At 38.5% G+C, this 19248-nt stretch overlaps 1 protein-coding gene across 5 annotated transcripts in view; it reads right to left on the reverse strand.

The window, feature by feature from the left end:
• The window catches only part of SGCE (sarcoglycan epsilon), a 68544-nt gene that overhangs the window by 43183 nt on the left and 6113 nt on the right, over window positions 1-19248 (reverse strand). For 3 of the 5 annotated variants that reach the window (XM_007195749.2, XM_007195750.2, XM_007195748.2), the window contains exon 2: window positions 8532-8639. The exons of the other annotated variants lie outside the window; for them this stretch is intronic. In XM_007195749.2, the coding sequence (XP_007195811.2) occupies window positions 8532-8639 (108 nt within the window). The remainder of the gene's footprint in view (window positions 1-8531; window positions 8640-19248) is intronic. 5 annotated transcript variants of the gene reach the window in all.

Genomic DNA, 19248 nt, shown 5'->3' on the forward strand with positions numbered 1-19248 from the left:
TAAAAACACAACTTCAAAGGCTGTGGTAACGGAGGGAAGGAAGCGGCAAGTTAGGTTTAAACTAGGTACATAGGGAGACTCGTTCTTTCCTGACTTGTTTTGTACTAGGCACTGGTAAGCATTCCCATGGCATTTAGAGTACCCATTCTCTACCCAAGAGGAATTTACTCACCTGTGAAAATGGTCCCGTTCCAAAAAAACAAGAATATGTGAATCACAGAAAAATAGCGAGGATGAGAATTAGAGATTTTTCACCAGCTGGATTCCATGGCATCCGCTGAATGCTAGGTGCTGTGGAGAATGTGAAGATGAAGGAGACCCAGTCCCTGCCTTTCATGAGCTCACCATCTGGTTTGGGAGACCAACACCCCCCTAACTAGGTATGACCCCAGAGAGACAAACTGCTCTGGCAAGACCTGGAAAGATGGTGAAGAGCAATGGAAGCTGGAAAGACCTGGGAAAGGTTTATATAAGAAGTTGAATTCAGTATGGCTTTTAAAGTACTAGCAAGATTCTGAAACTCAGAGATGGGCAACTGCAGTGGTGAAATGTGCAAGATACAAAAGTGGGATACTGCAGGGCCCTTTCAAGAAAGGGAATTAAGCCAGTAATGCTAGATCCTGGTAGGGGGGAGGAAAACTGGGAAGATGAGTCAAATTATGGAGAACTGTGAACTCCTGGTGAGTAGTTATTTCATTCTATACGGAAAGGTGTTTAAATTCTAGATCACAATCCTACATCCAAGGCACAGGAATGTTTTGCATTAATTCAAAGGACTCTCTTCGGAGCTTATCCAATTTATTCTTTCTAGAGATTAAAAACACCTTTAAGTCCAGCACTGAACTTTATTTACCTTTGTTATTTTCTCGGCACCTAGAAGGTGTCTGGCATATGTGAATAATTTTATAAATGGATGAATACATTCTGATACAAAGCACTGTAGAGGGAAACACAGTTCTTATGTTTGTGGACTAAATATATATAATACTTACTTCATTTTCAGTTTTGTGACTTAAATTAATTCTCATACGTGTGTAGCAGTTTATGGGTTACCATCCTCCATTTACATTATAAACTACTAACAGTCTCCCGTAGCTTTTGCTGCCATAAGGTGGTAAAAGCTAGCTTATAAATCAAAAAGAAAGGTTGTTCATATTAATAATATTGAAATGATTCTATTTTCTATATGGCCCATGGTAGGGCCTAAAATAGAACCGTAAGAGGGTACTTGTCACTGCTTATTACCTCACTTCAAGGACTAGCGTAGAACATCTCACTTTCTGCTTTCATAAAAAAACAAACAAACAAACAAAACATTTCTACAATCTACAGAGCCAAACCACAATCTACCATGGCCCTCCTGGGTTTTAAGATGACATGCACATTTCTTTATTCATGTGTACAACTGCCTTTCTCCAATCTGCTGAACTGCATACTTGCTGGTCAGTTACCTTGGCAACTCTGCAGTAAAGCCTGCTTCACTGTAAGTATAGTATGCCATTCACTTTGAGAAAAACATGATACAGATGTATGACACAGTCATCATCTAGAAATGGAAAATGACTAAGCCACTATGTTTTGTTTGTGAAAATAATACTTCCTTTCTGTAGCATCAGTTTAAATTATGGGGACCCATACAACATTTTAGAGAAGTGCCCTTTACCTTACCTTTCCCATTTGTTACTTGCCAAACAAATAGCTCTTCAACAGAGGCTATTTGGGCAGTATTTACACCTAGCTTCCTTTCAAAAGCAACAAGTGACACAGAGAATTCAGAGTCATGGGCTCTTGTTCTAAACATGAGCGATATAAATAAACAATACTGATAGGGTTTGCACTAACACCAAAAAAGGCTGTTACTTAACAGTGGACACATGTAGCACTCCCATATGTCTAGGTAGTACTCACAAACAGTAAGCTTGAAGCATATTGTTTTCCCTAAAAGAGTCTTGAAAACGAAATTGAAACACTTGAAGAATCTCTGAAATACACATCGCTAAAAAAAAAAATCTCTGAACATTCTCTGAAATATACAAGCAAACAGCGCCATGCTAATCAAGCTGAGGTCACAAGGTCTGGCTGCTCTGTGTATTGCATGGCTCTCCAGTCCTCTAGGGCTGCAAATCCATTACCTCTGCAAACACATGCCACCGGATACAAATGAAACTGGAAACTAGTCTGTGGCTAAATCCGTGCAAATCCATCACCATTAATGGGCAAAACAATTAAACCAAAAGTCCAACCCACAGGGGGTCAAAAACATCACCTTCAAACCTCAAGGGTAGCTAGATTTGCAAAGATTAAAAACTGAAGACAGGTAGTCATAAATAACAGAATTTTTTAAAGGAAAAATTACATATCTGAGTTGAGAAGAACAAAAGGATATGTGGGCAAGTGGCCGGGGTTATATTTCACCCTCCCTAAATGCAGGTCCAATATTCCTTGTTAACATGCTACCAAAATCTTTCTATAAAACTGTTCCCTGTATGTTTTAGTCATAAGGCATAGAAACTACAAACCATTTTCGACAATGTATCTTATGGGACAGCAGAGAGCCAAGAACCAAGTAACAGAAGGTGATGGCGGTAGCAATAAAGTGGGGGACCTCATGCTAGCTAAATAGCATCCTGTCTTCCTTTTTTTTTTTTTTTTTATTTTTTATAGCTACTTTATTTATTTATTTATTATTTATTTTTGGCTGTGTTGGTTCTTCGGTTCGTGCTAGGGCTTTCTCTAGTTGCGGCAAGCGGGGGCCACTCTTCATCGCGGTGCGGGGACCGCTCTTCATCGCGGTGCGCGGGCCTCTCACTATCGCGGCCCCTCCCGTTGCGGGGCACAGGCTCCAGACGCGCAGGCTCAGTAGTTGTGGCTCACGGGCCCAGCTGCTCCGTGGCATGTGGGATCTTCCCAGACCAGGGCTCGAACCCGTGTCCCCTGCATTAGCAGGCAGACTCTCAACCACTGCGCCACCAGGGAAGCCCCTGTCTTCCTTTATTAATAGTCCATGTGAAATTCTCTCCCTATGGGAGCAACACAGATGAAAATATGAGGGTGCACATTTGTGTGCTTATTTACAATTACTTAAAAACAAAAGCAAATCTGGATGTGTTTAGTAAACATCAAATTTTGAAAGGGTTGTGGTGGTGCACTGCTAACGAATCTAGAGCATAACACTCCACAATTATCACAATGATTTTTTTAACAGCATATGCATGTGCACAGGCACATACAAAGTCCACTCTCTACAAAAAAGTCCGGAGAACACCTCCCAGCCCTTTTTCTGCATCAAGAACAGGGACATGACTATAAAGATAAACTGGCTGCTGAGTGTGACACCCTACAAGTCTCAGCTAGATTTAAGTCTTAGAGTCTCCTCTCCTCTGAAGTCATAAAGGATTGTCAGTATTCACGTCAAGGTGATCTCTCTCTCTCTCTCATAGATGCTTTATCAACAAATTAATCACTTTAAAAGGTCCACTTACATCATCATTTTCTAACTTTTGCGGTTTGAGAGAATACAGTAAAATCTCAGTTTAGCAGGAACCCCAGCGAAGGAAACATTTTAGAGAGCTGAGTTTTCTAAAGTACTCGGCGGTCGATCCTTCTTCACTATGGCATAAGATCGTCATTTGGCCCATCAATTATTGCACTCCCCTCTATAATACAATCATGCCCTTATGGACTGTTTGGTTGCCTTGTCATCCCAGTACACTAGCGGGTCACCGCCTGCTAATGCTTTTTAAGGCTGTGTGTTTTATGGATTTTCTGTTTTCTCATCTGTAGACATGTTGTCAGCTGTCACTTCTCATTGCTATCCATATGTTTCCTGTAACAGCTCCTCTATCCCTTCTAATTTGCTGCTATTAATCTGCTGCAGGTTTAGAAACCAGGCTACCAAGTGAGGTGGGATTGCGTATTAAAGTAAGAGCAAATTTATACTGTTTTAACGCACGCAGGGCTCTGCTAGGTGTGAAAAACAGGAGCCTGCGTTTGCTGCATCTATTTTGGCTACCCAGAGACCCTTTTGTGGTGTATTTCCTGACTCTTAGTTGACACAGTATACTTCTGAAAAGATGATCTTACTATAATTGGGAGACAGCCATTACTTGAGGAGGTGGCAACATAAACTCTATGTATTAAATGTATTCAGAAATAAATAAGTGTACCACAGAAAGTCTTAATTCAACCCATATGTTACGTAAACAAACTGTCAAATCAAAAGGAGAGGATTTAATGTGCTGTATAAAATAATTTCTTACATATTCGATGTGTGGGAAATATACTGCATAATTTAAACAAAGAGATCTATTGATTAAGTGATCTATTACCCTTAGCAATAGCTAAATCAGCCTAAGAACATAACACACTAAAATAAGTAATTTATTAATAAGAAACTGAAGCCTATTTCCAAAAGCATTTCAATTTTGTTAATTTGCCTCTCGTGTTCAGAGTTTTAAGACGTAAGCTACTCATTGGGAAACGTGACAAGGGTGCTTTAACTGAGTGCAAATTAGTTAAATAAGACAGTGCGTATCTTCCAACTGTTCATAGTATTGCCTTAATATAAGTATTATTTGAAAAATAATTTGGATAAGAATGATGAAGAAGACTTTTAAATATGTTTAAAATACAAAGATAATACTGAATAGCCACTTATCTGGTACAGCTTTTAAGATAAACTTTTGCCTAAGCAACTAGGTATCCCAATTCCTCAAAATCCTATTTACAGAAGAGACACCACGTCCCTGCTAAAGAACTGGAATATTATTAAAAAGAAAGTTACACAAAAAATACAATTGCTGAAAACTTATTTTACTATATGATCATCTCTGATGATTAGAAACTGTAAGTACAGACAGAAAAAAATAAGACTTGCCTTCTCTTTTATAGTTTTAATAGCTAAAAGCTCTTTATGAGGCTCAGAGCCCCTGTATACACAGCACTCCAAGAAGCTGCTACCAATTAATGGGAATTGATTATAAGAGATGAATTCCATTTGATATCTCTGCACCAAGAGAACTCATTTCAGCGTTTTCAGAGCTTGATATATTTATGGTTTCCTTCCTAATTTATTTTTCAATGTGTTATTTCTATAGTCTAATTGAAATTTAATTACTAAACCAGATAACGTCTGTAGAAAAATAGTTTGAAAGGCATCAATATGCAGCCAGGTACACGACCTGTTTTGGTTTTGGTTTTTTTTTTTCCTCTTTAAAATTTACCTTGTGTTTTATCAATCCAGCTTTATAAATCTTGGCTTAGAATCAAAAGCTTTTCTCGGCAGTCTGCCCTTCACCCCTTAAGTTTACTCAACATCAAAGTACTGAAGGCCATTCATTGGGCAGTGGTCAGCTATTGTTTTATTTCAGTCACAGATAGTCCACACCTGGGCTGTAGAGCTCATCATGGGGAAGGCATTAAATTGCCTTTTAAAACTTCACTCCTCTAAGAGATAGGACCACTTTTCTCTACATGAGGTAGAAAAGAAACCACTACTTGGATCTTTTTCTACGAGAAGCAGAAAGGTTACTTTGTGAGATTCCCCTCCCCCCAACCAAAGCCACTTACTAAAACCATTTTTCTATACTAGAGTTAAATATCTTGATTTTTCCATAGAATGATCATGTGTTTGTTTTGTTTTGTTGTTTTTTTCTTAAATGTCGGCTGGAAAGTGGTTGCAAACCATTTTTAATTGGTAATCAATAAACTTGGTCTCATAGAACACTGCAATTGAAAGGGGCTTTAGATGTCATCCTGTCAGGGCGTGCCAAATAACCTTCTCTACTAAGAGACAAATCATTGCATTACTTCCTGCTTGGATATGGCCTCAGCATTCTACTCAGTCCAGGATTCCTGACAGATAACATCAATCGGAGTTTGCATGCAAAGAACCAAGTTCAGTCCTTCATTTTATAGTTAACAAAATTGAACCCAGAGAGGCTGAATGACAGGTTCAAGCTTACAGGACTAGTAAGAGGAAGAGCCAGGACTTGAACCCAGGGTAGTTAACGTATTTTGTTGATTTGCTAACATGAGCTAATACATTTGGTGGCTGTCCATTACATTATTACAACCCACTTAAGTAAACTCATTACTCTCTGTGTAAGATATTTTAATAATGCAGAACTATAATGATAGGATTTAAATTAGAGGAGGAGACCAGGAAGGGAGAAGCTAAAGAATGAGTTCAAGAGAAACTGAGGAAATAAGAGACTGCGATAATCTGAACTGGTTACCTCAAGATGTATTGATCATTTTGATTTTGAGAACTACAGTTATGGCTCAGGTTCCAAGGAGAAAATCAGTTTGAGGTCCAGAGGGAGCATGAAGTTTGAAAAAGGAAGAGATGGAGATTCTAGAGAATGCTATGGTAAAGGCCTTGGAATAGTACATTTCACTAAGAAGAGCACCATAGTAAATGACTCAGCTGAGCTTGACAGCCGGTTAGAGAGAGTACCTTTATGTAAAATCAAATAGGAATGGAGGGACACGCTTAAAGAGGACAGAAATTCTAGGGATCAACGTTAAAAAGAAGAAACTGAAGAAAAGGGAAAGACTGCAATTTAGTGCAAAATAGTGTGAAGTCCAGAGGAAGGGTCTTTAGTGATCTCGTGTGAGGCAGCAGGAATCAGGGCAGGTCCCAAATCCCTGGGAGATGACAGAAGTAAATTGCAGATGGCAATACTGAGGGCCATCTGGGGCCATAACTGGTAAGATTAGAAAACAGGAAGGGGCTTCCCTGGTGGCGCAGAGGTTAAGAATACGCCTGCCAATGCAGGGGACACGGGTTCGATCCCTGGTCCGGGAAGATACCACATGCCACGGAGCAACTAAGCCCGTGCGCCGCAACTACTGAGCCTGCGCTCTAGAGCCCGCGAGCCACAACTACTGAGGCTGCGTGCCACAGCTACTGAAGCCCATGTGCCTAGAGCCAGGGCTCAGCAACAAGAGCAGCCACCACAATGAGAAGCCCGCGCACCGCAATGAAGAGTAGCCCCCGCTCGCTGCAACTAGAGAGAGACCGTGCGCAGCAACGAAGACCCAACGCAACCAAAAATAAATAAAATAAAATAAAAAGAAAACAGGAATAGTGGATGTGCCGAAGAAGCCAAAGACCCTCAGCCTGATTAAGGAGCAGCCCAGATAAGGTAGTCGGGGGTGATTCCCTTGAAGGAAACAGAGAAAATCCTTTGAGAATATCTAAGGAGGGTGTGGGGAAAGGACTGTGGGACGATGTGCTTAGATCCTAGAACAAGTGAGTCTAGTGCTTTTGAAAACAACTATTTGTTAACTTTTCATGAGAGTTTACTGTTATAAAACTCTGTTTTCTTTTAGATATTAGAGATGAAAATTCCTTAAAAATGCAAAGGTGTTTGTGGGTTTGTTTCAAAGACAGCAGAGAAGAAGAGATGCTGGGAGCCTTGGTCCTACTGTGAAACAGATCTGGGAGTAGAAGATTCTAGCTGAGGAATAATTTGATGCTAGCTGAGGAATAATTTGATGCTAGCTGGAAAAAAGTCAGTGACCCGCAACTCAGAAATGTAAGAAGAAAATGAGGTAAGCCAGGAATCACTCCTACAAGATACCTAGAAAGTTTTATATGGCAGTAAGGCCATTTTATCACATAAAATTACTGCTCTTTTCAAAATATTTTAAAATTGTTGTTTTTTTTAATAGATATTCTGGTTACCCCAAAGTTATGGAAACTAGGCTACTGTTCTGCTAATGTTCTGTTCATGACCAAATATAGCCAAAATTGTGTGTGGGGTGGGGGAGGGGTGAGGGTACAGTTAAGAGGGATTATAAAGACAAATAATCCAGAAATATTAAGTGAAAGCTCATATTGATAATTGATATTTTTAAAACAACTAATCTTTTGGTTATTAAGTAAGTCTTTTTCTCCCTGATGAAATGCATTATTTCAAAGGTCCTGACATATTGCTAATGAACACATTAAAGATAGGGAAGAAAAATTCAGAAGGACAATCAATCTTTCAAGGGTCAGGCCATCTTTTCAATAGAAAACAAATGCCATCTAATTAGTTAATAGCAAACATACCAATTTGGTTTTGCAACAAAAATCATTCAAAAAATCACCCAAAACTAGCCAAAATATTTTATGACCATTTTTCTAAGGTTATGTAAATACTGTTTTTAAACGATTTACGTTAAATGTACTTCTTAATGTTTTTCAATGTTATAAGTAAATTGTTATAATAACCACACTGGGACAATTTTCATAAGTGGCAAGCTAGTGACTGGATAAGGGGCAACATTAGGTTAAAAACAAGAATTATTTTTGGTTAAAAAAAGGGAAAACTACAGCAAAGGAAAAAAACTTGGAAAATAATGGATTACGAACACAGAGGATCAGAAGTTTTAGAAGATTAGGAAAACAAAATTTGATTTTTTTCAGATTGACTTATCAAAAAAAAAAAAATCCACACATGACTGAAAAAGCAAAAGGACTATTGGAAGCGGACATTTAATTGACTCCCCAAAAGGGATTTAGATTTACAACCTAAACTCACCATCTTTCTTCCCAGCAGTCATTTTTCTGCTGATAATAAAACTGTTGGCCTGTTTGGTCTTCCAGTTAACTGTTCCATTTATGCCATCAGCACAGCTTAATAAAAAAGCTTTTCAGAATAAAACAAATGCACAAAAAATGAAATTAATGTCAAATTAAAATGACTATCACAAATCACCTACTACATATTAACTGGTATCAGATTCCTTCCAGCCCCAGCGAGCTGTTTAATTCCATTCAATAAATATTTGTTGCATGTCAGTACAAGGAATATATGGGGATACAAAGTAAAGACACAGTTCCTGCCCTCCAAGGAGCTTACAATCTATAGGGATCGATAATTCATGTACCAAAATATACATGTAATATATAATATAGTGTATATGTATAGCAATTACACATATACACACAGTGGTAGAAAGCATAGCTGCTACAATAACACTGAGAGGGGAAGCAATTTTCCCTGGCTAGGAATGTTGTGATAAGTTTAAAACGTCTTTTAAATTTACAGTTGAGTTTTGGAAACATTACACTGGCAGCAATGAACAGAATCAGGGTTAGTGGATACTAAATAGGGGGATATCTCTGGAGTGTAGAGTAGCAGTCAGCCCATAATCAGGGGTTGAAGAAAGGAAGAGTAAAGGTGGGGCCAGTTACAAGACATCATGGGAGAGATACTGACAGTATTTCTCAAATTGCTGGATGTGGGCTAAAAAAAAGAATCAATAATGGCTTTGAAGTTTTGATCGAGGATGACACAGAACAGTGATATATTAGGAATGCCAAAAAGGAGTCCATTTCAGGAGAAAGATGACAAATTTATTTGGGGATATGTTAAATGTGGGGTACCAGTTGGATATCCAGGTGAAACCACCTAAGAAGAAGATGGAAATAGAACTCTGGTTCACAGGAGAATCTAAGGCAAGGATGCAGATTTGAAGTTCATCACCAGAGAAATGACTGTTGAAGCCAAAGTCCCAATGCAATTCCTTAGAGAGATCATGCTCTCAGGTAACACGCATTAGACTGTCAGGTACAAAATGATCTGGAGAAGATACACATTCACGTTCTTGGCCTATTTGCCTATACTATTTCCAATCATCCAAACTACCAATCTTACTGCTTACTCTCCCATTTTTCATCCTTATCTTCCAGACTTGATATTTAGGTACCATTTTCCTAACTACAACACTGGGTCAACATCTCATTCTCCCTTCCTCTAGCCATCTCAGATATGTTCCCTTTGAGTTCAGCTCAGTTCCCAAATCCCCCAGGGTGTACCCCTAGTTTTGTCCTAGCTTCTGGAGTTGAAATATATAGCAAGAAGGAATGCACGAAAAGTGGGAGGGACAACAAAGGCAGAAGAACATGTTAATAAATTCATTTACATAGCAAAAAACAGAGGATAATTCAGCAAAGAAATAAGAGACAAGGCGGTCAGACAGGTTGGACAACTGAGCCTGAAGTGTCATATACATATGTCAAAGGAAGAGTTGTCAAAAAGGAGAGTGTGATCAACATCCTCACTTACTGCAAAAAGGTCAAAGAGGATGAGAGCTTAGAAAAGATTGCTAGATGTGAAAGGGGAGAAGTTATTGGTGACTCCTTGAAAGTGGAGTTCCAATAAAGTGGTAAGAGTAGAAGCCAGACAGCAAAAGGCCAAGACGTAGATGCAACAAACAGAGTTAATCTTTTAAGAACACTGGCCAGAATAGGGAAGCAAAGAGATAAAATGATATGGCAGACTGAGGAGCAGCAACGTAGAGAAAAAGGTTGGTTATTTTAGTGTAGGGAAACAAATTTTGTTTATAAGCTGAGGAAAAGACATAAGGAGAGAGAGAGAGACTAGGTGTAACAAAAAGGAACATAAATGATGAGACACAATCCCAGAAAAACTAGAATGGGTGGGACCAAGCAGAAACATACAATATACATATACTTGTATATTGTACAGCATATACAAAGCATATATGCTTTATACAAGCGTATAAAGAAAATAATTCATGAATCAGAGAGTAAGGACAAGTGAAGAGAGAAACATTTGTTGGGGTACAGGACACTTAATGTTGAAAGGGCTCCTCACCCTAGTAAATCAGAGATGAAATGGTTATTTCCTTCTCAAACTGAATTTTGAGTAAAATTCTGAACTTAAACTAAATTATGAGAAATACCAAGTCCCCTTCCAAAATGAAAAAAAGAATACAATTCAAAACCCAAGTTATTAAAAATAAACAATCAAACAAAACCTCAGGTGATCATTTCAGTGATACCTGGGAGTGGAAATCAAAGGCCTCACCACCCCAAGTGAATAAATGACTTGGTTGGTATTGAATTTTTAAATTATGTAAACCTAAGTACACTAATTTTATATCTATTAAAAGACCAATCTTATGGCTGATTCACCTAATAAATGGTTGATTCACCTAAGAACTGAAGTTATGTCCTTTTAAATCTAGATGAAGAATACAGTAGTCATTTCCTAAATAATTTAAGCTAAAATAGGATCAGAAATGTTCATGGCCTCTTGTGGAAAATATCCCACCTCCAAGGGTTTTCCTAATTGCTGGGTTCCAAAGGCAACATGCTAGTTACATAAGAATCACCTGGGCAGCTCTCTAAAAATACATATTCTCACACACCCCAAAAACTACAAAATAAAAAAATTTAAAACACATATTCATGACTCCACCATGGAGAATCTAGGTAGGTGGGTTACACAGTTTCATCAGGTGATTCTCACACACAAATACGAACTCTAGAAGACCAACAGAAGACCTACAGAACCCAAGGGTATATAGGATATTCAACCAAGTCACATCAAATGTGACAAATGTAGGGCTAACCTTATAACTGAAAACTTTACTCTCTCTTATCCCCAACTGGCCCACAGATGCAGCCAATTTGCAAGAACATGAAAGTCACTGCTGGACAGTGGGAAATCTCAACCTAGAAAGACAGGAAGCAAGCGGCCAAATTCTTCTCTACAACTCTTCAAAAAACAATGTATATATGTGGACCTGACAAGCAACATTTACATTTAAATCCATCACATCACCTGGTCCTGAGCAAGGTGCTTTCATGTAGATTGTCTAGTTCAATCCATACAAAACCAAGAGAATCTGTTAACATGTCTGAAGGTTATAGAGGCTAGATCCTACAGCAGAATGGAGTAAACCCTGCAGGCAAGCAGGCACGCTTCAGAATTCTCCACTTTTCCATGGATTGGGGAGTTACCATAGAGAAAGAAGGGTTTGGGTGTCCAGACAGCACCCCTTTTGTTCCTTCCTTTATTCTAGCCCAGTGGTTCTCAGACCATGCTGTGCATAAGAATTATTGTTCAGTTATACACACAAAACTACACATAATGTACTTCATCGGTAATTTAAAGGATTTACTAGGGTAACTTAAGTCTATGGAATTTTTTTCCTTATACTCTGGCTTTTAGAACCTCACTAACCCATAAGATTTAATGTCACTGCACATCCTTGCCGGGTGAACCAACATATCATTGCTCAAGCTTTCCAGGTCCTGTGTAAGTGCAGCCTACTTGGCTTTTACAGACAAGAATTTCAAAATTCAAAAGACAAATTTGATTGGTGCCTCAGTTGTTAAAAAATAGAGGCAGGGTAAAATAGTTTAAACACATCTCACAGATATAGCTCTATTTTAAGGCTGGCATTGCTTTGAGGATATTCATTTTTTTAAAGTTTATATTGATCCATCTAAAGTCCTACTTTGACCACAGAAGACCACAGTCCAATAAATCTAAATAAAAAGACAACTTTTTACTGCTCTACTCACCAGACAATGTCAATAAAGGCAAGACACAACACCACAGATAATGTGTCTGCTTAAACATTCAAGTCCCACACCTTGAGGGAGAAATCTCAGTAACACTGAAATATCTATTTTTCACTGTGTGTCCAAGATCATGGATCCACTTAGCTAACTTCTTGCAAAGAAAATTATTGTAATCTGTACATTGACAAATGCAGAATACTCATTGGGGAAAAAAAAGGTAGTATTTTAATAAGTTTGATTTTCATTAGAAAAGGAGCACACCATTTTTTTTCTATGAGAATAAATTTCCTTAGGATGGGAAAACATGACTCAATTTTTGAAACTATTTATTCTATATATTACTTTTCAAGATTAAATCTAGTGTGTAAAGAAAAAAAGTCAGCCTGTATAGACTGATTCTTGGACTCCTTCCAAAGAGAATGGACCATCCTCAGAAATCCTGAAAGAACTCCACTGTGCTCATTGGATTCATGATAATCTATGCTACAGTTGTACCTGGATATGAGTTTTGCTCTAATTCATAAACACAAAAGCAAAGAATAATATGAATCTTGTGTTTACAGAGCCCAGACTAAGAAGACATTCACACAATTAGCTAGCATAGCATGGTATACAAGTTAACCAATTCCTCAAGGCTCCCTCTCAAAACTCATCAAAGCCTGAATTAATCCAGTGGTGACTGGCATGTCCTTAAAATCCCTAGAAACCATTCAATACTTAAAGTTTGTCTTAAGGTTCCATGATTCATCTGGAGTCTTGTAGCAGCATGACTGCATCTCATCTGGCCTGGGGCAAACACTCTCTGAAGAGACATGACTCTTTCCCAAACCTGAATAATTTGCTGACTTAGTGAGGAAGGGTTTGCTATTTAATAAAAGCAATTGAAGAGCTGTGAATAGTGACTGATTGCTGATGAGCTAATCAAAATGTCAAGGGATAGAAATAATAAATAATAATTTAGTCTGACATCACTGTCCAAGTAAATAGCAGAATCTGCCAGATGAAATATAATCTGATTAACACTCACCTTAGAACCAAACTGTCAAGTCTTTCTCTGTCCACTGGTTCATCTGTCTCTTTTCCTGTTTCACTCAAAGGGGACACAGACTTTGTTTTCATAAATAGGATAGACAGCTCATGTCGCCTACATCTCTTCCCTTCTCTCATCATTCCCCGTGTCATTATGTCTCTCCCTTGCCCTCTACGTTTTCTCTTCCCCTTTTTAGGCAACTCTCCTTAATACTTTTAAAATTGTCTCTTATACTGAAATCTTGTTTTTATATTTTTCTCTCTGAAAAATGTTAGCTGCCATTATCATTAGCTACCAAGTTTTGAGTGCTAAGTACAAGGCACTAAAGGTTTTATACATAACTATTCCAATCCTTACATCATCACTACGTGAAACAGGTATGATTACTTCCATTTTACAATAAGGATAAGAAGTCTTAGGAAATTATGTAGCTTATCCCAGGTCATTATGTTTAGTAAGTAGCAGAGTTGGATTTTGAACCCATTTCTTGATTGACTTAAAAGTCCCCGTTATCTACTCATTAATACGATCCCCAAATGGTTAAATGGGAAAGCACTCTGTAAACTATATATTTCTTATGTAATTTGAGATATTATTATTATTACTAGTAGGTCCTCTTCAACTTACTTTTCTTTCTAGAAAAAGATAAGTTTTCCCTGAGTGCTGAATTAGAAACAGCTAGCAAGGAGGCAACACCCATGGGAATTAATCCTATGTGTTATGTACGTATGTATACACACACACACACACACACACACACACACACACACACACTTCATTAAAAGAGGAAAGCTAAAAGGTTAGTTGGAACCTATGGAGAAAAAAATGGCTTTGCTGAGGAGAACTGTCCACCCCAACCTCAAAGGGAGTCAGAAAAAAATATTTCTAAGAGAAGTATAATAGCAAGACTTCAAACCGAAAATGCCAGAAGGAGAAGCCTCTAAACCTTGTTAAAACAGAAGAGCCTGGCAGGGCAGAACGTAAGTAATTAATATAATTTAAAGTTATTAGAGTTTTATAATTTTAGCACAAGCTAGGTAAGATTTTAGACTTTAGAGTGAAATAAAAATCGGGAGCACAGAAAGGTAGTGTCTAAATCAGCATCTCTGGAGACAGAGTGCCTGGGTTCAAAATCCCAGTTTTTGTCCACTGGGCAAGTTATTCAATGTCTCTGTACCTCAGTTTCCTCATCTGGTAGGGCCAGAACAGTGCCCACTTCATAGAGGCATTGTGAGTATTAAATGAGATAATACACTTAAAACCCTTAGAAGAGTGTTTAGCACACAATGATGTTCTCAAAAAATATAAGCTATTATTACATTTACTCTTCACTTAATATGAAGGAAATTTTAGATTTCTTTAAATGTGTTTTTTTTAAAAAATAGATGTTCAAATGAAAAAACTATTGTCACTACAGTTGGCATTATAGAATATAGCACTCTTTTTTTTTTTCTTCACGGTCATGAGACACATGAAAAAATGATATTTGTATGGCAGAGTGGAGTAAACGCTAGAGGCTGCTCATCAGCGAAAGGAGAAGCCCAGGGGCTCCAACCACCCCAAACTTCACAGGGCTAAGAAGACGGCATCTTAGCACGTCTTCATTCCCAGTACCGGCCAAGGCAGACTGGTTGAGAGCTGCAAAAGCCAGGTGTGATAAGAAGCAAGTTATAATTGAGGATACGGGGAGGGGGAAGGGTAAGATGGGACAAAGTGAGAGAGTGGCATGGACATATATACACTACCAAATGTAAAATAGATAGCTAGTGGGAAGCAGCCGCATAGCACAGGGAGATCAGCTTGGTGCTCTGTGACCACCTAGAGGGGTGGGATAGGGAGGGTGGGAGGGAGGGAGAGGCAAGAGGGAAGAGATATGGGGATATATGTATATGTATAACTGATTCACTTTGTTATAAAGCAGAAACTAACAAACCATTGTAAAGCAGGTATACTCCAATAGAGATGTTAAAAAAATAAAAATAAAAATAAAATAAAATAAAAAGAAGCAAAGTTATATTGATATCTGTACTCTCTGACTCTCACAGACTCTTAGGTATTTATTCTGAGGAAATAACACAACAAAAGCAAAAACTGCATGGGCACAAGATCCGACTTCACATTACATATATCAAAACTGGATGAAAAATTAAATGTCTGATAAAAGAAGAAGTGTTGGTTTGATAGAATAGTTCATGGAGAAGGGAGGGTTATCCACTTCTCTTTGGAGTTTTACACCTTTGCTCAAATAGCCCAACCAAGGCACGTACTGGGTTTTCACTGCCCGGAAATGGCACTATCTATATTCTATCTCAGAAACACTAGATGCATAAGGAGCACCAGTGGGACCCTTGAAAATGGGATACATAATATATGCACTAGTTACATGCACCATTACAATTTAATGTCCTCATCTGCAAAATGTTGGACTGTTTTGAAATTAATAAAATTAGCGAAAGGTAGAATACAAAATACTACGCAGACGGTGAAATCTAGCCTAATAGTGCAATCTAGTGGGAAAGGATTAAAAGGCAAAGCGGTTAAGAGCTACTGGGTTAAGGAAGCAAAACTGTAGGAAAAAATTCTGCTCAAAATAAAAAATATAACAATAATATACTAATGGGTGTTTACTTGAAACAGTCATTATTTTTCTTTATTATAGAAGCCACACATTTTCATTGTAATACATTCAAATAGTATAACCAGGAGGGTATAAAATATAAAAGTTCCCTCCAATGCCATCCTCCTAATGCCACTGCCGAGGGTACCCACTCTTAGTAGTCCCTGCATCTTTCCATATTCTATGCATATGCAAACGTATGTTTATACACATACACATATAAACACACACATACACCATGCTTTTCTTTACATAATGTGATCACACTTTTCCCCTTAGCATATATCTTGAACGTGTTTACATGATATCACATTTTAAGACTGCATAGCTTTATGCTGTGTGGCTCAATCATAATTTATTTATCATCACCTCAAACTCAGCCTGTCCAAACTAGGACTCCTGATTTTTCCCTTAAAGTTTGGTCCTCTTTCGGCATTCTTCATCAGGAGAATGGTATCACCATTCATTCCCATGAATACAACAGAAATCTGGAAATCATCCTTGATATTTCCTGTCACTCTCCACCCCAAATTCAATCCACAACCCACTCCGATTGCTGTTTACCCCTCAAGATGTCCCTCCTATCTTCATTTCCCCATCACCACCCTAGCCTGGGAGGTCATCATCTCTATTCTGGGTTACTAAAGTAGCCTTCGAACTACCGCTTCTATCCTGAGCCCTCCAATCCTTTCATCACAATGCCGCCAAAGTGCTCTTTTTGAAATGCAAATTTGATCAAGTCCTGCTTAAACCCCTCCAAAGACTTCCCGTTGGTTTTAGGATGAAGATTACACTCTTTAAGGTAGTCTAACAGACCCGGCAAAATTTGCTCCCTGACCCCCTATCTAGCCTCCTTTCATATTGTAGTTCCCCTTCCCTCCCGGCTCCAACATCACTGGACTTTTTCCAACACCTTCTATTTGCCAGGGCAACCTGCCCCAGGGCCTCTACAGAGCTCTTCCTTTGACCTCAAATATACCTTTCCTCTTCACCTCACGTAACGTTTACTCAACCTTCAGATCTGAGTACCTTCTCAGAGAAGCCTTCCTTAATCCCCATGTCTGGCCAAATCCCCTGCTTAGAAATTCTACTAGTGTTTGTAGCACTTATCATAGTTCTGAGGGCACATTTATATGTGATTAATTGATTAATCTTTGTCAACCCCGCTAATGTAAAACTTCCCTAACGGCTGGGAAAGTGTATTCCCCAGCACCTAACACAGTCTCAAAACCAGTCAATACTCAAAAAATAAATGAATAAAAAAAGTATTAGTTAGTAAGATGACCCAATTTTTTTTTCTAGTTTTTCATTATTACTATCGATCCTACAATAAACGTCCTTATATTTTTATTTTTCATCACTTAAAGGAGTACATTTGTAAACTAAACTAGAATTTAAACAGCTAGACAAAAAATAACATACATTTCAAATTTTGATAAACACATGTAGCAACCTGTTCTGCTTCCACTTCTGCAGTACTGGCCTTTGATTAGAATCAATTCTATAACTACAAAAAAATGAAAGAGGTTAAAGGTGCTACACTGATTAACTCTTTCATAGGACAGAAGAGCCACTGACATTTTACCGCACAGTGAGAAACACCAATTTGCTAAGGAGAAAAAAAAAAAAAAGAAAAACCATGGGGCTAATTTTTTCTTCTTCTGCATTCCAAGGTAAAAAAATCAACTTTACTTCTACGTCTATTGCTGAAGAAATCAGGAACTAAAATATTTCACTTTAACTGCTATAGGAAAATTAACTGTGATCTCTTCTTTCAAATTCACAGTGAACCCCAAATCTCCATAATAATCAAAGTGGTGACCAGATGAATGAGGGAAAAGCTAAAGAATGGGAAAGAATTTACACTGGAGCTGCCTAACTCCTAAACATTTTTGAAATGAGCGGCTTCATTTGTCAGAAGAGAAAAAGTCTGCCTTCCGTGTCACAACAGATGCCGTGGCGATTCCCGTGGTACAGAATGCCAAAGAGCTAGTCTAAAAAATCTGATTAGTCCAAGGCAATTAAGTAGAAAATGAGATGTGCTAAAGACGAGCGCTTTTTAAGTGATAAGACACATTTAAACCGCGATTGCATAAATAGTGCATAGAAATTCTTAGACGAAGACACAAAAAATAAGAATTTTACCAAAGTGACCCAAGAAGAAAACAGCACTTCAGCTTTACTAATATGTTGATTTGTGCAAGAATATAACATTACTAAGCACAGCAACTCATGTTTCGAGGCTACCTATTTACTTACTAAGATAACTTCTTGAAGTTTTAAATTTTAAACGTTGGAGGTCATTTGCTTCCCAAACCCAGGAGCAGGAGCAAGTATTGCATTCAAGGAATTGCAAGTAGCCGCCTGCAGATCAGGTGCGTGAGCGCTGACAAGCCAGACGCTCATCGTTGAGCATTTCTCTCTCGGAAACATGAGCTTAGCTCAGGAACGCCTGTGGCATCTTCAACAACTGGGAACCCAGCCATCACAAGTTGCCCGGTGTATTACTACTATCCCACAAAAGTGCACGACACATTTATAAAAGATAGAGAAAATAAGAAGAGGAGAAACTTGTTCAACATTAAAAATACACTTCACATAGTCAGGGTTAGCTTGATCATATATCTGACCTAACAATTTGAGTGGAGGAGAAAGTTTTGGGTGTGGCGAGAAGTGGCAGGAGTAAAAGAGGCAGGAAAAAGTTGGTTTAAAAAGATGACTGAAGAACGTTCTCTTCTTTCTTCACATTTCTCATCAGAGTCTTAGTTTTCAAGGGTCAGGGGAGGGGCACAAAAAAATCGTTGCTATGGAGTCAGATGTGTTACAGGTTATCACTTCTTAGAAGTGGGGTCCTGTGTGCATACTCTACAAATTAATTTTTTTTTATAGCTACTTTTATTTATTTATTTATTTATTTTTGGCTGTGTTGGGTCTTCGGTTCGTGCGAGGGCTTTCTCTAGTTGCGGCAAGTGTGGGCCACTCTTCATCGCGGTGCGGGGACTGCTCTTCATCGCGGTGCGCTGGCCTTTCACTATCGCGGCCCCTCCCGTTGCGGGGCACAGGCTCCAGACGCGCAGGCTCAGTAGTTGTGGCTCACGGGCCTAGTTGCTCCGTGGCATGTGGGATCTTCCCAGACCAGGGCTCGAACCCGTGTCCCCTGCATTAGCAGGCAGATTCTCAACCACTGCGCCACCAGGGAAGCCCTACAAATTAATTTTGAGCAATCACAGTTTCAAAGTTAGAGATGATAATCAAAATAAACAATCAATA

Source organism: Balaenoptera acutorostrata, chromosome 7 (assembly GCF_949987535.1).
Source record: "Balaenoptera acutorostrata chromosome 7, mBalAcu1.1, whole genome shotgun sequence".
Lineage (NCBI taxonomy): Eukaryota > Metazoa > Chordata > Mammalia > Artiodactyla > Balaenopteridae > Balaenoptera > Balaenoptera acutorostrata.